Raw genomic sequence first — 18,351 nt, forward strand, 5'->3', positions numbered from 1 at the left:
GCCTTACACATGCCAACAGTCCACTACCTAATTAATCACTGTTAGTGTTGAGTCACACTAAATGATAACTGCTGCCACTCCTAAGGACAATCAGTTAACAGGAATCCAACTGTGTCAGCACATCACTTATTGCCTTTGCTTTTCAGATGACTAATTATTAACATCTATCATTCTCTTCCTCAGTAACATATTCAGGAAGGAATCACAAGGTTCAGTTGAATTCCTGATACCCCGAACCAGTCACCCCAGGAAGACCTATAAACTGCATCTCGGTATCCTGCAGGCATGGTGGTATTACTATTTCCCCTCTTTCTTACAAACACAAATTCATTATTCTTCATGAAAGAAGAGGTAGAGACCTTTCAAAATCTCAATCAAAAACTCTAAAGATTGCTCCAATTATGCAACTACTCTACAGATTTTCTCAGAAATCTCTTTGACTTTTGAGCTCTTTTTTTTTTTTTAATTTTCTCACTTATATATGATTTTACTGAAGATCAGGGATTAAAGGGGTCCTGCTCCTGCATAATTTTCTGTTCAACAAGCTCTTGCCCAAAAAAATCCCCTTGAAATTCAGAACTATTACTTAAAATTCTTAGAAAAATAATATCTTATTGTACTTTCAAATATGCTATCATTTCAGTCAAAATTAAACACAAAAACTAAAATTGTTCCTTTTATTCCTGTTACAGGTGTCTTCACTAAAATACGAACTCTATTTTCCTGTAATAGCAAATGTGCCCAAACTTCAAGTTAGCAACTTTGCAAGCTGACTCACAACCACCGTCGTACATGGTTTTAGCTGCAGCAATCATTTCCAGCAGTGTACCTTTTAACTGCGGTTCTGCCAATGACGGAACGCTTGCCAGAACCAAAAGCTATCTTCAGAGGCTGGACTAACACCAGCCAGCCACCACCGCAGTAACTCACAATAAAGTTTCATCAACTGTAGTACCAACTGCCCACCTAAACTCCAAACAGAGCATTAGTTGTGTGACACAAAGATGCTAACTTCAGAGAACTTCCCCTAACATTTGTGTTCTGTTGCTACACATTGCTCATCTGTGTAGCACTGCTCTTCCCCAGTACTGACGGGTTGTGTCAACACTTTGAGAAGACAGCCCCTCCCCTTATTTTCTCATCACACAGCTCCTGCCAGTTCCATGACGCATTTTCCTATCATTTCAGGATTTCCTCTCACCTTCAGGCAAAGGGCTAGGCCACTACCTAATTTTTCCAAGTGGAAGACCATTTCCTATACGTACGTCACTTCCAAAAGCCAAGTTCACTTCTGATGACACTGATGGTTTCCCCTTCAGAGAGACCCTTTCTGAAGCTAACTCCAGATTACTTATTAATTCCCCTCTACCCCCGCCCCATCCACTCATCTGCAGTGTGTTTGTGGATATTCCTTGTTCACTTTGCCTTTATTGACGTCAACTGGCAGGACAACAGGCAATGTCACACTAAGTCAGATGTCACTGCTGTCCTGTTGGGACGACCTATCTGTCAATGCAACATGACCTTCAGACCAATTTCCAGTCACTTCTAAACACACCAGACAACGTTCTTTTCTGCCACTAAGCACCTCTTTGTGCCTTGTCACTGACTCTTCCAAGACAAACTACTGCTCTTCTACAAATTTTAAACTTCTGCATTTCTTGGGTTTTATTAGTTGCAGTTAAGTTAAAGAACCAGTATGTTCAATCACAAAACTAGTGGTTTAGCTTATAAACAACACGTTTATAGAGTGGCTGGAGAAAGGAGATGTATTGTTTGGGTCATCAGTCCTAGTCCTTCACGACTGCAAGCAACTATGTAATAAGCAACCCCAGAAGGAAACAGAACACCACCTGAACACTTAGCAAACTTTAGACTTTGTCTCAGTGAAAAGCCACAAAAGTCATGATGCATCACAGGCACAGAGAAGACCAGTAGAATGTTTTTCAATAGTTTACTGCTAGTGGTTATCACAAAACACTTAGCAAAAATCTACCTATGCAAGAGATCTGCGTGGGACAGAAAAATTAAAATAATCTTAGAGAATCAAATTCTTCAACAGCACAAGGGCAGCACAGTGAAGGAACAAAACAAAACAAAGAAACCAAGCAGATTAATGGTCCTTAGAGATCATTACAAAAATATGTCTTGTCTCTTAAGATAGAAACTTAATAAACAGTTTACAACAAATAGTCTAGAAAAGGTTAAAAAAAAGGGTGTTTTAATGTACAATACAAAAGTGAGACAAATCTAAATAAATAACCAATAATAAAATAAAAAGCTTATTCTTAAGGCCTTATGTGTAGTGATAAGCACCTACACAGTCAACAAAAAACATTAAGAGCTCACTGTTCCATGACTGACTATAAGAATTTCCTGTTGCCTGTTATTGTCAATACGAAATAATAAAGCTGTCCTTTAAATCAGAAGTTTCTAGGCCATTGACTGTTCAATGTCTTAGTACTCCACATCCTAGCACTTTCTCTAAAGTGAAGGTCAACCACAGCAGCCACAGGGTGGCTGTCTCTACCCAAAGGACAAAGTTTCAGCATTTCCTTGGGGGGGGGGGGGGCGCGGGGGAAATCCCAGAGCTGAAGTCCCTCACAATTCATTTGATGAATGCAGTTTGGGAATCAAATTTTTCCATGCCCACTACTGCAAATCAGGCAGAACACCAAAGCAGATGTGTAGCTGTTAAGCAGTTAGTAAAAACAGCATAGTATATTGTCACAGGTTGAACCATTTAACTACCAGGAAGCACTTGTTCAGCTTTATTTTATAGAGTAGCAGACAATACAGAAGAAATCAAACCATGCTGAATCCCATAAAAGACAGTCACTGCAAATTCAGTTAAGTTCTTCCTAGAACTTAATCTACAATGAAGTAACCACTAGAAAGAACAGAAAATCAGCAAGAAAGTAACTATGTAAGTATCTCTGTACTACAGAATTGTTTTCCTATCAAACTATACTAGATTTGCAGTCAAAGGAAAAGAAAGTGAGACCTGTTATGAGAAATTCTAAAAAGTCTTCAGTTTTTTTTCTTTGCAAAACATTGGCAGTAACAAGGTCACAATTTTTCAATGCATACTTATACAGGCTAAATAAGCACCAGCTGCTCATGAACTGTACTGGTGATGGCATTTAGGCCCTTTTATTTTTTGCACAAAAAGAACAACAGGCAAAAGGGTTAATGACCACTTGGTATTTTGACCCCGTTTGGAAACTCATTGACAGAAATCACAAGTCCTTCCTTCAGCAGACTATGACAGCTGGTTTAGCTCTTCCTTTTTATGACAAAACTTTGTCTTTATTCTAGACTCTCATGTAGCTTTCCAAGTGGCAATACAACAGTTACACAATACTGAATTTAGAACAATTACACAAAAAGGCTTTATTCCAGAAAAACAGGAAGTTGTTACATGTATGCAAGAAATAACTATGCTTAAAAATTCAATTTCTGAATCTTCTCAGAAGAAATTCTGCTCTTAATACAAGAAAATATTGATTTGATATACAAAACCCCCAACAAGCATCATAATACACAGTGCCAACATTTATATGCAATGATCTTAGATGTCAAATCAGGTTTTCAAAGCAGTTTATGGGAAACATTGGTTCACCACTTTTGATTGTGTACAGTCTCCCATATAAACTCAACCTTTTAGATCTCTGTCCTTTCAAAATTCATACTTTTAAATCTTTCTTCAAGCACATCAGAACCTTCATCACTGTCTGTACTACTGAAGTTTGTATCAAAATCCAGCTCATCCTCCAATCCACTGCTCTCTTGGCCATTTTTGGTAGTCACACTCTCCGTTCTGTCTTGTCCTTTATTAATCCTGCAGAAAGCAAGAGGATGTTATCACCACTCACTTTTGGAATTTACTTTTCTTTTCAACAAGAATGGGATGGAGGGTAGAACACTCTACCAGGGATGGAAGGGAGGTGGGGAGGAGGAGGAGAGGGACAATAACCTAACGTTACTTTCCCTTTGAATAGAAAAGATATAAAAGACAGTAAAGGAAAGGGAGTCTGTGAAGAAAAAACAATATATACGTGAATAGTTCGACCAACTAAGCAACAGCTAGCCAGTCATCACAAACTAGTAAATTAATACAGGATGCTCAATAAAGAGAGGATTCTAGTAAAAGAACAAAAAACCCCAAAAGCCTGCTAAATATATTGCAGTAACTGTGCTCAATATCAGTCCTTGTTTAGTTTTTCTATTCACTAGTAACTGAATCATCAAACAACAGACAAAATGCAAACAGTCAATTGGATTATGCATATTTTATGGTGCTTTATACTGAAAGCCATCCTGAAGTGTTTTGTTACAAGGAGGATGCAGAGTTTAGCCTTTGGTGTTAAAATAAAGCATCTTAACCGAGTAAGACTTTCTTTTGGCCCAGCCCCAGCAACATCAATAGGCATTTCACCCCCACTTTCAACAGAAGAAATTGAGGGTAATGACTCCTACTGATTCCTGTCAGGATTATTCAGAATATGCATAAAGTACAACAGCTTCTTGGCAGTTTCCAAACAAGCTTTATTAAAAATGGAAGAAACAGTACAGTAGTGAAACCATGTAACCTATGAGCTACTTACGGAATAATTATTTCTTCTTCTTTCCCACATTTAGCACAAACTTCTAGTTTACTGGCACATGGTCGACAAATAATATGGTAAGGATCTTTTACAGTCTTTTGGAGGCACTTCACACTGTGAAGAGAAAGAAAATATGACTAAAAAAATATTTGTAGACACTTACTAAACATTTTGTGTTCAAAGACAATACAGACGTACTCTTCAAAAGTGGAACAACATGTTACAGGCCAGTTTTATATGAAACAATTGATATTTTAACAAGGAGCACTATCAAAATCATTGACCGTCTTCCCTCTTCTTTTAACTTTTTCAGGGAAAATTATTAAAACAAGAACTGAAGAAGAAAGTTAAAATCAAGAATTTTTATATTTAAACTGACAGAAGAAACCCTTCCATTCTTTTCTGCAGGTAGTTTTACTTTAAAAGCTACATAGCTTCTTCTTTTAATTATAAAATAAAGCTAGAATATGGTATAAAAAGGTGCATGCATTTTACAAACAAAAAGCTTTCAATTCAAACTCATGGACTTCTCAGAGTATGGACTTCCCAGTGCTGGACTTTGCTTTCGATGAACACAAGCCTGCATGGAACTGTATTCTGAACAAATCCAATCTAATAATGTAGAGATTTTTGGCAATTACTTTTCAAGATATGACAAAACTTTGTAATTAAATAATTTCTAAAATGCTATGTCTTAACATTCAGCTGACATTCGTAAAGCCTTGTATTTTTGGAGAATGGAACCCAGAACTATATATCCTATGTAATGTGGCTGTCCTAAAAATCACTCTTTCTTGGCTCCTCAGGCACTCAAAAGTCTGTCAGGAAAGATTTAGCATACAGTTCTGAACAGTGGATTTACAGACTTGGCTAGTCCAGGCTGAACAACAATATCAAAGTGTTTTTGCATACCTTATAAGGAGAGATGTGCTTACTAGCATCTAGAGAAACAGATTTTTTACTTGCTTTCTCAAATCCCATTCTTAAACACTATCACGTTCTCCCTACTATATTCCATCTAGGCTCTGCTGAGCTTCCACTATTAAGATGCACGTATCCAATTCCTTAAGAAGCTATAAAATCACAAGAATTGCTGTAGGACATATGTGACAAAAGCAAAGACTGAACTGCCTAGTGTTTCTGGTCTTCCCTCCCCTCCAGGAAAAACCTACAGTTAGATGTCCCTGTAAATACCTACTTAGTCTGGTGGCGTTTTTTTTCCTTTTTCTATGCTCAGTTTCATTAGTATTAAAAAAAGTCTATGGCTCTTCTCACCCATATCACACCAGAGACACTATCAATGTAAGGTGGATAGGCTTTTTTAAAAAAAAAAAAAGTTTAATTTGTAATAATTAAATACTTGAAATAAAAGTAAAGTAGGGTTAACTTCTCATTGTACTAACAAACATAACTTTGAAGATGTTAAAAATCTAAAAATAAGTTGAGGTACTGCTTCTGAGAAGTCCTCCATTCCCATCATCTGTGATGTGAAGAATCCATTTTTTTTCCATATAACCACATTCTTAATGTCTATAATGTGTTTACTTCACCTAGAAGCTTCACCCATTGAAAATCTTCATAGCCTTGTCCTTTCAGAACAGTGGCCCACTCAGCCATTGTACTGCTGTAGGCTGGGCTAGAAACCACCACCTGGTAGAGGTAGAATGCTCTGCAGCCCAATTTACTTGTTCAGAAATATGATGGAAAACATCACATATTCTGTCAAAAGCAGCTGTCATATAATGCCACTTTTTCTATTTCCAATGCTTCTCTGATTTACATGGTTTTTTGCCTGCTTTTTTTCCTTTGGTATAGGCAGAGAGAAGAGGCAAAAGAACCATATCCACCACCACATGATTTGTTACAGCTCATTACTTTTAAACACGATGCACATAGTCATTTGAGAAAAAGCTAAAAAAAAGACAAAACCCAACTCTATCCATGGTGAATAGAACCCAGCATGTTTACTTTGAGAACCAGTCAGACTTCTACCTAATCAAAATTATTTTTTTTTACATGCAAGGATGAAATAATTCACTAAAACCAAAATATTTGTTGCATATTGTTTCATATTAAAAAGTAAAACTTCTCGCAAGTGGGGGATATAGTACGAACACACATTCCTTCCCTTTGAACCTACTGAAAATCAAAATAAAATACACCATCATTCAGGGAACTGCACACATACATTTACAGAACCTCTTCAAGCAGTTCATAAGTATTTCAGAACTGTGTAACTCAGAACAACACACAAACACAGAGCAAACTACTACTACTACTGTGACAAAGCTGGCTATATCTTACACCACAGCCCAGCTGCAGTTTCTTTGAGTTGAAAATGTCACTGTTGAAACACTGGCTGTGTCTGCAGCCACAGAGGTAAGGACCTCTGCAGCTGAACAAGTAAGAAGGAAGCAAAGAGTATCCACTTCAGAAAATTAACCTATCACGAACCTACAAATTATTTTAAGATATTTATCACCTTTGTTAAGTACTTACCAAAAAACCATACAATACAGAACTGTATGCAAACATTGCTAAACATTTAATATTTAGGATTATAGAAAAAGAGAGAACATGCTAAGAAGCAATTAAATGCATGTATTGCAAGCACTTTGTAGGAACCGAGGCCTCAGTAATGCTGAGAACAGTGTTGCTGATGAGTTTCGATATGACACAAAATTAAAGCCTTCCTCTCCTCACTTCTCTACTAGTCTTTGCCAACCACAAAAGTTAAGAGATGTGCAGATTCCCCTAGCACTGACTTGCAACGAGGCCTTAGAAAATTGTGTTACAACTGGTTCAGGTTTGTCATTTTGCTCAGGAGGACACACTGATGGTTTTGTAAACTTACAGGTCCACAGTTCAAGCATTTTAACAGAAAAGAGGGAAGCACAGTTGCTTTTCCACTGTGTTTTCTTTTCAAAAGTTTAAGATAAAAGGCTAATGAATTAGAAAATTAACACTGCATATATATCGTCATTGCAGAGTCCAAATTTGAAGAATTGTCATATAGTAGCAGCCACTACTTGTGAGTTTCCAAAACTGGAATATTTTCCAGTAAGTTCACAAACCACACTATCAGTGATGAACACAAAGTATCTTAACTCACCATTTTTTAGGTTTTGATAGTAGTTTATACTTGCTGAATTTCACCCGCCACTCCAAGATACCTTTGCAACGCTGACACACTCCATCATGAAGTTTAGCATTTATTTTCTGAATAAATAGAAAAAAATAAGACTACATTGAAGATTTCCTACTTTTGTAAGTATAATCTTGCCTAGAACGCGTTTCCACCCATCATGTGATTAAAACAGAATTTAGAAAGATGTTTATTTGATAGTAACGTAAGTATCTCAAGGTAGTCTTCATCTTTATTATTATTACCATAATTTAAATATTGTTAATAGTAGTACTTATTACTCCTTGATAATAGATTATTATAGGTATTTTATTATTATTTTTTAATATCTAAAAATTTTACAAAAGAGATTTGAGTAGAAATCAGCCCTGAAATACACAGTTTTTATCCAAAGAAGACAACTCACAAGACTTAACACTTCACTTATTATTGCTCAAGATACCATTATACACATACTTTAAGTAAGTAGCCTCAGAACTTTTTCACAGATCACAATAAGGTAGAATACAGATATTAATTGCTGTCAAATCACTCAATGTCTCTTTCATCATAAACTTCCTTTATGAAAAAATAATACATTTTTGCTCTCAGGTATCTATGACAAAATCCTCAAAATGGTCATTTAAACTATGGTATATTTTCAAGACAATGCAGTTTACCTTAAGTTCTTGTATGTATTGTGTTTAGTTTGCTCAGGAAAACAAAATATCAACTGGCCAGTACTGTCAGCACAAGAGAAGTTATTCCGAGTTGGGAAGTAGTAAAAACCCACACTGTTACATTAAATAACAAACAACATACACTCATACTTTTAACCTACTTTTATTCCTTCTCTACCTAAAAATGCCAGCAGTAACTTCATCTATCATATGGTTGTGTGTATTCATTCAGAACTTTAAAAACAGAAATTTCACAATTAAAAAAAAAATGCACATAGCCAAAGAAATTCTATTGTGCTTTTTAAAAGACAAATTAAAAATGGCTACCATACTAAATTACATTATTAACATTTAGACCATATATGGTCTAAAACACACCTATTTCTTAGAATACCTAAAGGTTCATTGGAACAGATTCTGCATTAATCGGGATTGGAGTTTATGTAATTCTTTTACAAGTAAATTGAAAAGTTATTCTACAGATACAGTAGCTTCTGAAGTAATTTCCTTGTTTTATGAGTCACAAGATCTTACGACTCCACAAAGTTCTACTTCAAGACACTAGACAAAAGAACAAGCCTAGCTTTAAAAATACAGTATCTTATTCTATTGCAAAAAATGTATGCGGCAGAGGAAATGCTACTTACAAGTGAGACTATACCATGGGACTTGTCTTCCACTGTTCCCGTTTTTACTCAACTTCAACCATTCTATATAAGTTCTGCCATAGTATGGTTTAACTGAAGGTGTGGTGCTTTTTGGCTCATTCAGTTAAAAAACAATTTTTTTTTTCAAATGATTGAACACAGACTTCACATGTTAAAAAAAGAACGAAAGAAAAGAGGTTTCGCAGAATGCTGGAGTATTGAATACAGAAAGCTGTGGTTCTGATGTCAGCCATGCATTATGAATTAAATTTTCCAAGAAACACATGCATTTGGCTAATGTGGAAACTTTCTGAGAGAAGAGAATCATTGGCAAGTCCTCAGCAGATATCTGTTAAAGGGCTGGCAATTCAAATTGCTGTCAGCACCAACTGTGTTCATTCTTCCAAAATTCACACAATTTGAAGATAAGCTTTCTTTTCAGTGCCTGACTAGCACAAAGAAAGGCTCAAGTAGCATAGCCTGAATAAGCTTCTAATAACCTACAAATTAGCCTGAACTTCACAGTTCTCCCTCTCATGCTCCTAACTTCCATTAATTAGTAATGCAGGAGGGGAGAAAGACACAAACACTGCAATTTGTATTCCCAGGTGTTCTTTACTGTGATCAACTATTTCTAGTACTGTGAAGCCAGGACCCAATAAACGTCAGAAGATTGCAACAGTTTAAGCTGAGGACAGCTGGTTGCCTTTCCAAAGGGAGTTAGCTTCCTTGCTGAAAACTACCTCGTTTCCAATAATACGTCCTGACATCACGGCTGGCGGCTGGGGATGGGAGCCCTGTTACTAAGTGATGCAGGGACAGGCTCAGCAGCACGTAATGCCCTTGGAATGCAAGAGGCCAGGCTCAGGACTGCAAGTGGCATAAACAGTGCAGAATAAAATAGGAACTACTTTCACCTCTCATCTGAAGGAAATCCGAAGTTTGTCAGACAGGCAGCCTATGACAAATTCTGCTAAACATTTGCTATGGAACAAGGAAATACGCATAATTAGTGTTAATGGAGCTTTATAAAGCTCTTCCCCCTCCCAATATGGTTATTATCTGGCTCCAGAATACACAACAATCATACACTGGTGAAATTACTTTTTATTTGGGGGTTTTGTTTTTGTTTTTGTTTTTTATCAGACAAACTAAAATGCAGGCCATCCACGAATTCCAAAGATGCCTTTTTGTGTTACTCATAGTATAGATCTTTGCATGAAAATGCCACCTCATAGCAAGGCTGAGAGACTAGTCATGTGGCATAAAGACTATATTACTTCACTTTTGCTTCGAACACTTTGCATCTAATCTGGTGCCCTCAATCCAAAGATTAGTCCTCCCTCTATATTAACACATTGCTTCACCACTGAAAAAGGTCTTTATAAGGTAACTAACACACAAGAAGCTCTGAAGTAAAATAGAGTTAATGCAATTCAACTGCACAGCAACAATCACATTACGCACACAAAGGCAATGAATCTCCATCGGAGCTGGTCTGTGTATTTACTTCCACACAGTCACATCTGAACCGTTCCGTTTTCTTGGTATGATCAGCAACACTTCAAATACCCAGTGCAAAGGTAAAGGTTAAGAACATCAACCAAAATGCTGCCTAAGAGTCTTTTGACACTAAATTAGATTGTAGCTACGAAGATCACATTTATATATCACTTAAGATCCTGATCCGGGCATAAAGATGCTTGGAGTTTTCAAACTAGTCACCTGTACAACCACAAATCTTATACAGCAACTCAAAGAAACCACATGGTATCTGCTCAGAAGGTAACAACTGGAAGAAAGATGGCAGCTTTTAAGTTCTAATTTCCTCCTAACAGGCACACATACAGCAGTCCCTTCCCCCCCTTCAGCAATTTCCTGTATTTTTGACTCACCGTCGGCACCTCAAGTATGGGGTGGTGTAGTTAATCATTGGCTCAGCACATCTGAGTATGAGAGCAACTATGACTCTACAATCCTTCTAACCAGGCTATTGACTTAGAAAGTCGATAGAGAATGACAGATTGATTTCAAGCAAGCAAGCAGGGAGATTTACAGAGTTTAACCTTGACTGGTGTTTGCCTTCTAAGTTTATTTGGCTCAGAAAAAATGCCTGATATTTAAATGTTATTAGTACTGAAACAAATAGATAATTTACTGTGTTTTTCTACACTAAATTCAACGTTTCCTTTGACCCCCCAAACAATATTGTAACACTTTCAAAAGCAACACAGGCTTGAAGAATCCAAGAAAGCTGCCCCTAATTGAAGATTTGGACAAGCTATTTTTTCAGATTTTTGAAATTACCAAAGAACACACGACAGTCAGTTCTCCTAACAAACCGGATGGGAATCTTTCCCGGTATCTCAGTTCCCAGGCAGACTGGAGAATTCATTAGTTAAATCAAAGAAACCACCCTGCTGCTTACTTTTCCTATTAATATCCACTTTTTAATGTATTTTGTAAATTGTTTAAACTTTCATGTATTTGTGTTTTCTTCCTTTTGCCCATTTAATAGCTTGTTTTCCTTTAAGGGTACAAAAAACCAACAACCCACACAAAGACCTGAACAACGTCTGTCAACTTCATTTTTCCCTTCCAACTTTTCTACTGAGCTTTTATGCAAGTAGTTAGCTCTCAAACACAAAGATGTGGTAGTGCTTACAGTCTGAAATGAATTTCTTGGTGTGAGAACTACTCTGGTATGTTACATTCTGTTTCTGTCACAGCAGTTCTGGGGTTTTTTTACGCTCATTTCCCTGGTTTAGTTAATAGCTCTTTCCTATTTTCTTTTGCTATGCTTCCCTCCAAGGACAAGTGCAACTCATTCAGTGTTTACAGTATGTCTATATAATGGCCAAAGAAATTATAGTTACGCAATAAAGACATACATAAATAGTTTTAAAGTACACAGTCACGAAATATTCCCTGTGCATATTATATACACACTGTCAGGTCAACTGCATTAACAAAAGAGCATCCTCTGTATGCTCACGTAATCCAATATTAAATCACTTAACAACCTGCCAAAAGCAGTTCAGAATGTATTAAACACATGCACCTACACCTACTAACTTGGTACAAAAAATAATCCCTAGCTTAAGCTAGCATTAAAGCACTAACAAGCAAGATGTAATAATGGGGTTTCAAGGAAGCCTCGCTGTCTGCTTGGAAGCGTCTAGTTATGTGTGCATCTATGGGTACTTTGATTTACCCTATTGAAAGCAGACTCCTACTACTGAGCACACATCAGTGGACTATTCTGCTGTAAATTAATGCAATGTCAATGCCATGTATAAAATCTCTCCTCAGAAGCCCAGGTTAATACTGCATCAATCCACAAGGGTGTATGCAGCACTTCTGAATAACTACACTACTAAGAAAAACAAAACTCCATAGGATCTCCAGCACATAACTACAAAGCAGTTAGAGTAGATCAGCACAGACCAACAGATGTGAAACTGTGATATGAGACACCAGCTTTTCAGGGTTCTAATACACATTTCACAGGCTGAAATCAAGCCCCCGCAAAAGCTTCACTTGCTCACATATTTTATCAGTATTGCTTCAAATTCCATTTTCTACACAGATATTTTCTCATCTCTTTCTAAAGAGAAGTATATTTAACCAAAGCCTTAAAGCCTTCCTTATATCCATACTAGTTACATATGGATGGCTATACAGCTAGCATTTAAGGCCCTTTTGTGTTTCATTGCTTTGGAATTCAAAACACATAAAATCAAAAGCTTAAGTCCAGTTCCAAATGGCCATCTTGAAGATTTTTTCAGATCAGTGACCATGGATCTGAAAACATGCAGGCAACCAGCAAGAGAATGTACATATTTGGAAAGACCAACAGTCACCTCCCATCCTCTTCCCCAGAAAGAACTGAAAACACACACAAACACTCTCTCTCTCCCCATGCCCCCGTCCATCTGTCCTGCCTCCTTCCCTGCCCTGCCCTGAGTTAGGTTATAGTCCAACACAGATGTTATGCTTGCTCCTCTTCTCCCTCCGTGAAAGACTATAACCCAGGCCTGAAGGCACTTCTGAACCCAGAATAACAGGAGTGGCTAGAGAGTAGACTTTAGCCTACCAAGACACTCTGTGCTGCAGCAAGAACAGAAATTAACAAAACCCCAATACTGTTATCTGACAATTCAAGTCAGCCACTGGTTTTTCTGTATCTCCCCGCTAAGCTTCAAGTCATCATCACTGACTCAGCATTTAAGCTCTTGTATTCACCTGTTCTGTTCCTACTGCCTTCCCCTGTCACAGTAGGGACGGACGCCGACAAAAATATATGTAAAAAAGAAGGCAGTCTTTATTAGGTTACAAAAGGCCAAGATGGCTGAGATGGCGCAGCAGAAAAAACATTCCTTTTTATAACCTTTCTTATCTGTCCACCAGTTCATGCACTAAGGCTGCTAAAATGATTCTCTCAATAGCTCTGTCCATTCACCTCTATTCACATACTGATTGGCTGGAGCTCCTACTGTATTTCCCACTTCATTCTCTTGCCAAATTTCTGCTCTGTGGTATTCACTTGTTTAGTTTCTCCTTGCTCAGTCTCTTATCACCTTCTCGAGCCTGTTTACAACATTCTTCATCCACTTCTTTCATCTTCTCAGGGGTATACTGGGATGCGGTCGAGGCCAATTTCATCTTCCTCCATCAGGCTGTCACCGACATTCCCCCAGTCCTGATCAGCATCTCCATCAAAACAAGTTATTTATCCATACAGCCAGCTGAAGAAGTAGCTGACATCAACACTACAGTAAAACTGAGGTTCAGAGCTAACAATCTCTGAAATCTAGGGAAATGCAGATTATCATCTGGGGCATACTTAATCAAAGGAAACAAATGGAGAAACAGATCAGTCATTTGGCTGTAAATATGAATCACGCTGTGGTTTACCATCTTGTTACAACAGAGTTCTAAACATTCTCACTGAATGCTATTTGCTTTCATCTCTAGAACTACTCCAGCTTCCACGGTAACTTATGTAATACACTTGACATAAAATGTATATTCATACAACATAATGTATGTTCCTCAGCTCAGTGCCACAAACAGCTGTTCTGGATGATACTATGTAAAGCAAGCACCCATAAACAAATTCCAAGATTCAATAACTAACACCACAGTGTGTCTTACCCTGTCCTGGCTCTTCCTTCTGCAGTTCATCCTAGGATGCAAGCTTTCCCAGCACTGTTGTAGGCAGTTAGCCAAATACAGTAGAGAGGCAGTGTCCTTTGCTGCAAGGGTGTTTCATCTCACCTAGCCTATCCCAGAGTAATGCTGCAGTCAAGGCTGATCATTAGAGGAAAGACAGACAGATCTTTCAGCATGTTCTGCAAGTAGTTGGACCTATGGTCTTTAAGATCAGAAAATGCATGCAAAGCTCAGTGTCAGACAGAGAGCACAAAACCTTTCAAAAAAACACAAAACAACTGGATAATGACTGCCAGCAGGGAAAAGTCCAAAGACTGTTAGATCAATTTCTTCTGCAGATATTGCTTCACTGAGAAAAGCAGCACTAACACTGCAAACCTGAAGCTACTGTAGTTAATATTCAACATTGCTAATACAGTGCACAAATAGAGCAGGACAAAATTTTTTAGCTAAAACCATTCTGCAGCCTTTCAAGACAGTACTGCATTGGACAGTGTCTAACAGTAGTCAAAGACAGGCCAAATACCTATGGGAAAAAGAAACTATCAGCGATTTACAAGAGATTCACCCTCTTTCAGCAGCTCCAAGCATTCTCCTGATCTACTGAGCTAGTAAGAGGTGGAAAGGAAGGATGACCCACTCACCTATCAGTCCCTGTGATAAACTGCTACTATTTCTTCCTTTCCCTAATCAGACCTTGAATGTCTATGGTGCATCCGATCACTCAGAACTGCACAAGACAGAGATGCAAAATTGTCATTATTGAGCATAGTCTGTATCTAAACAATGACATTAATCACCATTTAATCTTTGTTAATCTAACTTCTTTTCAAATTTCTCCAATAGCAGAATCAGGCCTAGTCATCATTATAAAGAACCCTGTGTATCCCTTAGCACTACAATTTGTACGTGACAGTATGCCAAAAGAAAAACGCATCCTTTCCCTTTACCACACACATCTAACCCTGTCACAGGAAGCACCTTCTTCAAGGAGCTTCTTTCCTGTGTTCAGCCATCTCCATGAACGGGCAGGCAGAGAAAAAAGAAATCATTTGCTTGAAACAGAAAGGAAAAAGACACAGTCCCATATCACATTTAAGCTGACGGTGAATCTTGGCTATGTTCAAAATCTTTTAAAAAAAACATTATTTATTTGAGTGCATGGTACTGCATGTAGTCAGTTCTATATGATACAATATATTAACAAAAGGGAAGAAAACCAGCCACGTGGGTATTAAAATTACTACTTCAGTTACAAAACTGATGTCAGAATTCAGTTTCTCCTTGAAGACTTTTCTGATAGACTAACTCTCCAGGATATTTTTGTGTGTAGAGGCCAGACAGGAAAATACACTCCTATCAGGGATCACGCAGTGACTCACATAATAAATAACACCGGCTCTGATTAGAGCCCCAGGAAAGCAGCCTGTTCAACTTGCAGAACCAGTCCTACAACATCGTGGAAAAAACCCAACCAAAAACCAAAACCAAAACCAACAAAAACCAAACCACAAAAAACCCCAAATGTCCCTCTTTGGTGCCATTGCTTTACCTCACTACTTTCTTCCCCTCCTCTCATCTCCTTTTAACAACCCAGTCATGTTCAGTTGAAGGGATACTGACATAACAGCCATAGCACCAGGTAAGCCTCTTCTAGAATGCTCACCTTGTGTTTTGCTGTATTCCTCTCTTTCAGTTTAGCTTGTAAGACAAAACATCCCACTTTCATGTCATAACCACTCAGATACGCTGCTTGGTCTTCGTCCGCTCACACACTATTATGTTACCACAACCACAAACATAGAGCATGTTCCAAGAACGTATTGTAAACCATTTCCTTTTCCTTGTTCAAAACAAAAAAAAAAAAAAAAAAAAGAGAACAATGGTCTTTTGCAACAACAGTGTGAAAATATCAAACCACGATACCGTGTGTAGCAAAAGCACTGATAAACCAGTTGAAGATACCTTTCTACTTAACTACTCAAAAAAGCCCTTTAAGGTTCTTTTGAAACCTTAAAGCAAACATGAGTCTTTTTTAAGTTGTCTCAAAAGTAAGTAAAGTGACACTTGATGTTTAGACGGATAATGGAGGGGAGCTGCTCGAAATAAATTCTCAAAGCATTACGGCATCTGAAGTAAGACCGCACAGTCACAGACTTTCAGAAGACCGAACGCCTTTCAAAAGCCACATGGAAAACACTACAGGGAACGTCTACCTACTGCACAAAAGCAAACGCCTTATTTCAGTTTTCCTTTTAATAATTCTTCGGCTTAAGGAGGGCCTTTCACGTCATAAACATGACTCAAGTATCACACCGTGTATTTGCTTACGCAGCAGCCTCAGACACGGGGCCAGGCGGCAGCTGACTGAAACGGCTCGCTACGGATCACCGCCTCAGCCCCGCAGCGACCCGCCCGGATCGGCCTCCGCCGCTAAAACGAAGCGGTTTCTCGGCTCCCCCTGCTGCACGGCTTCGGCTGCGATCCCGAGGCTCTCCAAGACCCTCCGGCAGAGGACGGCACCGGCACAGGCCGCCGCCCCGAATGCGCCCCTGCAGGCCGCAGCGGCTCCCTATAACGCGTTCGGCGCTCCGCCGCCTCAAGAGGAGTCGCCCCTGTCGCCCCTGCCGCCGCCGCCGCCGCCGCCCCTCCCCGCCCGCCAGGCAGCGAGCTGCGCGGCCCAGCCCAGCGCTCTGCCGGTCCCGGTCCCGGTCCCGCCCCTACCTTGCGCCGGGCGCTGGTGTCGTACTTGTCGTTCCTGAAGGCGCGCGCGTTCTGGTAGCGCTGGGGCCGCGTGCGCGACACGTTCCCTTTCTCCGAGCTCATCCCCCGGGCAACAGCCGCTGCCGGCGACACCTGACCCGGAACCGCTCCGCGCCCCTCCCCGCTCCGCGCCCCTCCCCCCCTCCGCCTCACCATAGGCGTCGCCGTCCGCGACGGTTCGCTGCTTCCCACCCACCCGCGCTCAGGCGGCGCCTCAGTGGCCGGCACGGCGCTACGGACTGCGCCCCCATTGGCGCGCTGCGGCCGGCAGCCGGCCCCGCCCCGCCGCCCCCTCGGCCGCTCGGGCAGCCGCTCGGTCCGATGCAGTCGCTCGGTGAGGCGAGGCCGGCGCCGCTTCCGTAGGCCGCCCCGAGAGCCGCTCTCCGGGGGCCGCGCGTTCTCTGCCGCGGAGCGCGGCTGCGAGGCAGCGGGCGCCGGCCGGGGCGCTGGCAGCCGCCCGCCGCCGCGCCGTTACTCAGCACAACCGGCACCCCTCCCCCCGCCGGCCAGGCGGGTTGGGAGAGTGCGGGGCCGCCGCCGCCCAGCGGAGCGCCAGGCGCAGGTACGGGCTCTCCTTCTACCGGTACCGGCGGGGCCGGGACGTGGCGGGTGCGGGAGACGGGCGAGTTGCGGTGAGGGGACGGTGGGGAGCAGACAGTGCGGCCCCGGCTCGGCGCAGGCGGCGGCGGCGCGGTCTGAGGATCCGTTTCCGAGGTGTGGCGGCGGGGTGGCCCCTCGGCCGGTCCGGCTGTTTCTCTTCCCTCCTAAGCTACCCGCGGCCCTTCTCTTCCGTCTGGGGCAGGCGTGTGGCGGCCCGCCTCCCGCGGCTGTGGCGTGGGGCAAGAGGAAGGGCCGCGGCCGACACTTGCTTTTCCTCGGTGAAGGAGGCGGCGGTTCGGCGCTCCCACCCGAACCGGGCAAGGAGCTGGCGGACCCGGCGACACCCCACCCCCACCCCCCCACACACACCCCGCCCCCTCCAGCGCCCGGGTACCGGCTGTGTGCTCGGGGGCCTCTGCTCCGCCGCTCTCGGGGCACCGGGGAGCGGGCTGGGGGGTGTCGCCTGCCTCCGAGGGCCCGGGGCGCTGCGGACGGCCTGTCCGGGGCTCTCCGTCTCCGCGGTCTTGCCGTGGGCGCCTTTGTTCGGGAAACGGGCGCGCTGACTTTTTAAACGCTTGTTAAATTCTGGCTTTTAGCGGGTCTAAATAGTGCCTCCGCGGGAGTGGTGTTGACTTCTGCCAAGTCCTTTTTAGATACAGACACCTGAAGAGTTCATTTGATTCCTGCGAGCCTGATTTAATGTGTGTGTTCGGCTTCTGCTGTCGATGGTGGGAGTGATGCTGGCCTTAAAATTG

General features: G+C 41.2%; 1 protein-coding gene across 1 annotated transcript; it reads right to left on the reverse strand.

The window, feature by feature from the left end:
* Window positions 1-3,017: 3,017 nt before the first annotated feature.
* CZH9orf85 (chromosome Z C9orf85 homolog) lies at window positions 3,018-17,059 on the reverse strand. The gene is made up of 4 exons (XM_086479878.1): window positions 16,958-17,059; window positions 7,720-7,826; window positions 4,608-4,721; window positions 3,018-3,841 (listed from the first exon to the last, which is right to left on the reverse strand). Exons 1-4 carry the CDS (start codon window positions 17,057-17,059, stop codon window positions 3,664-3,666), a joined length of 501 nt encoding a protein of 166 aa, XP_086336004.1. The 3' UTR covers window positions 3,018-3,663.
* Between the last annotated feature and the right edge of the window lie 1,292 nt (window positions 17,060-18,351).

Source organism: Leptosomus discolor, chromosome Z, assembly GCF_034619465.1.
Source record: "Leptosomus discolor isolate bLepDis1 chromosome Z, bLepDis1.hap2, whole genome shotgun sequence".
NCBI lineage: Eukaryota > Metazoa > Chordata > Aves > Leptosomiformes > Leptosomidae > Leptosomus > Leptosomus discolor.

Coding starts and splice junctions, on each gene's coding strand:
- CZH9orf85 (XM_086479878.1), bottom strand. CDS start 17,059: ATGAGCTCGGAGAAAGGGAACGTGTCGCGCACGCGGCCCCAGCGCTAC. Junction 4,722..7,719: donor CTATCAAAACCTAAAAAATG/GTGAGTTAAGAT, acceptor TTCTCTTCACAG/TGTGAAGTGCCTCCAAAAGA. Junction 3,842..4,607: donor GAAGAAGAAATAATTATTCC/GTAAGTAGCTCA, acceptor TGCTTTCTGCAG/GATTAATAAAGGACAAGACA.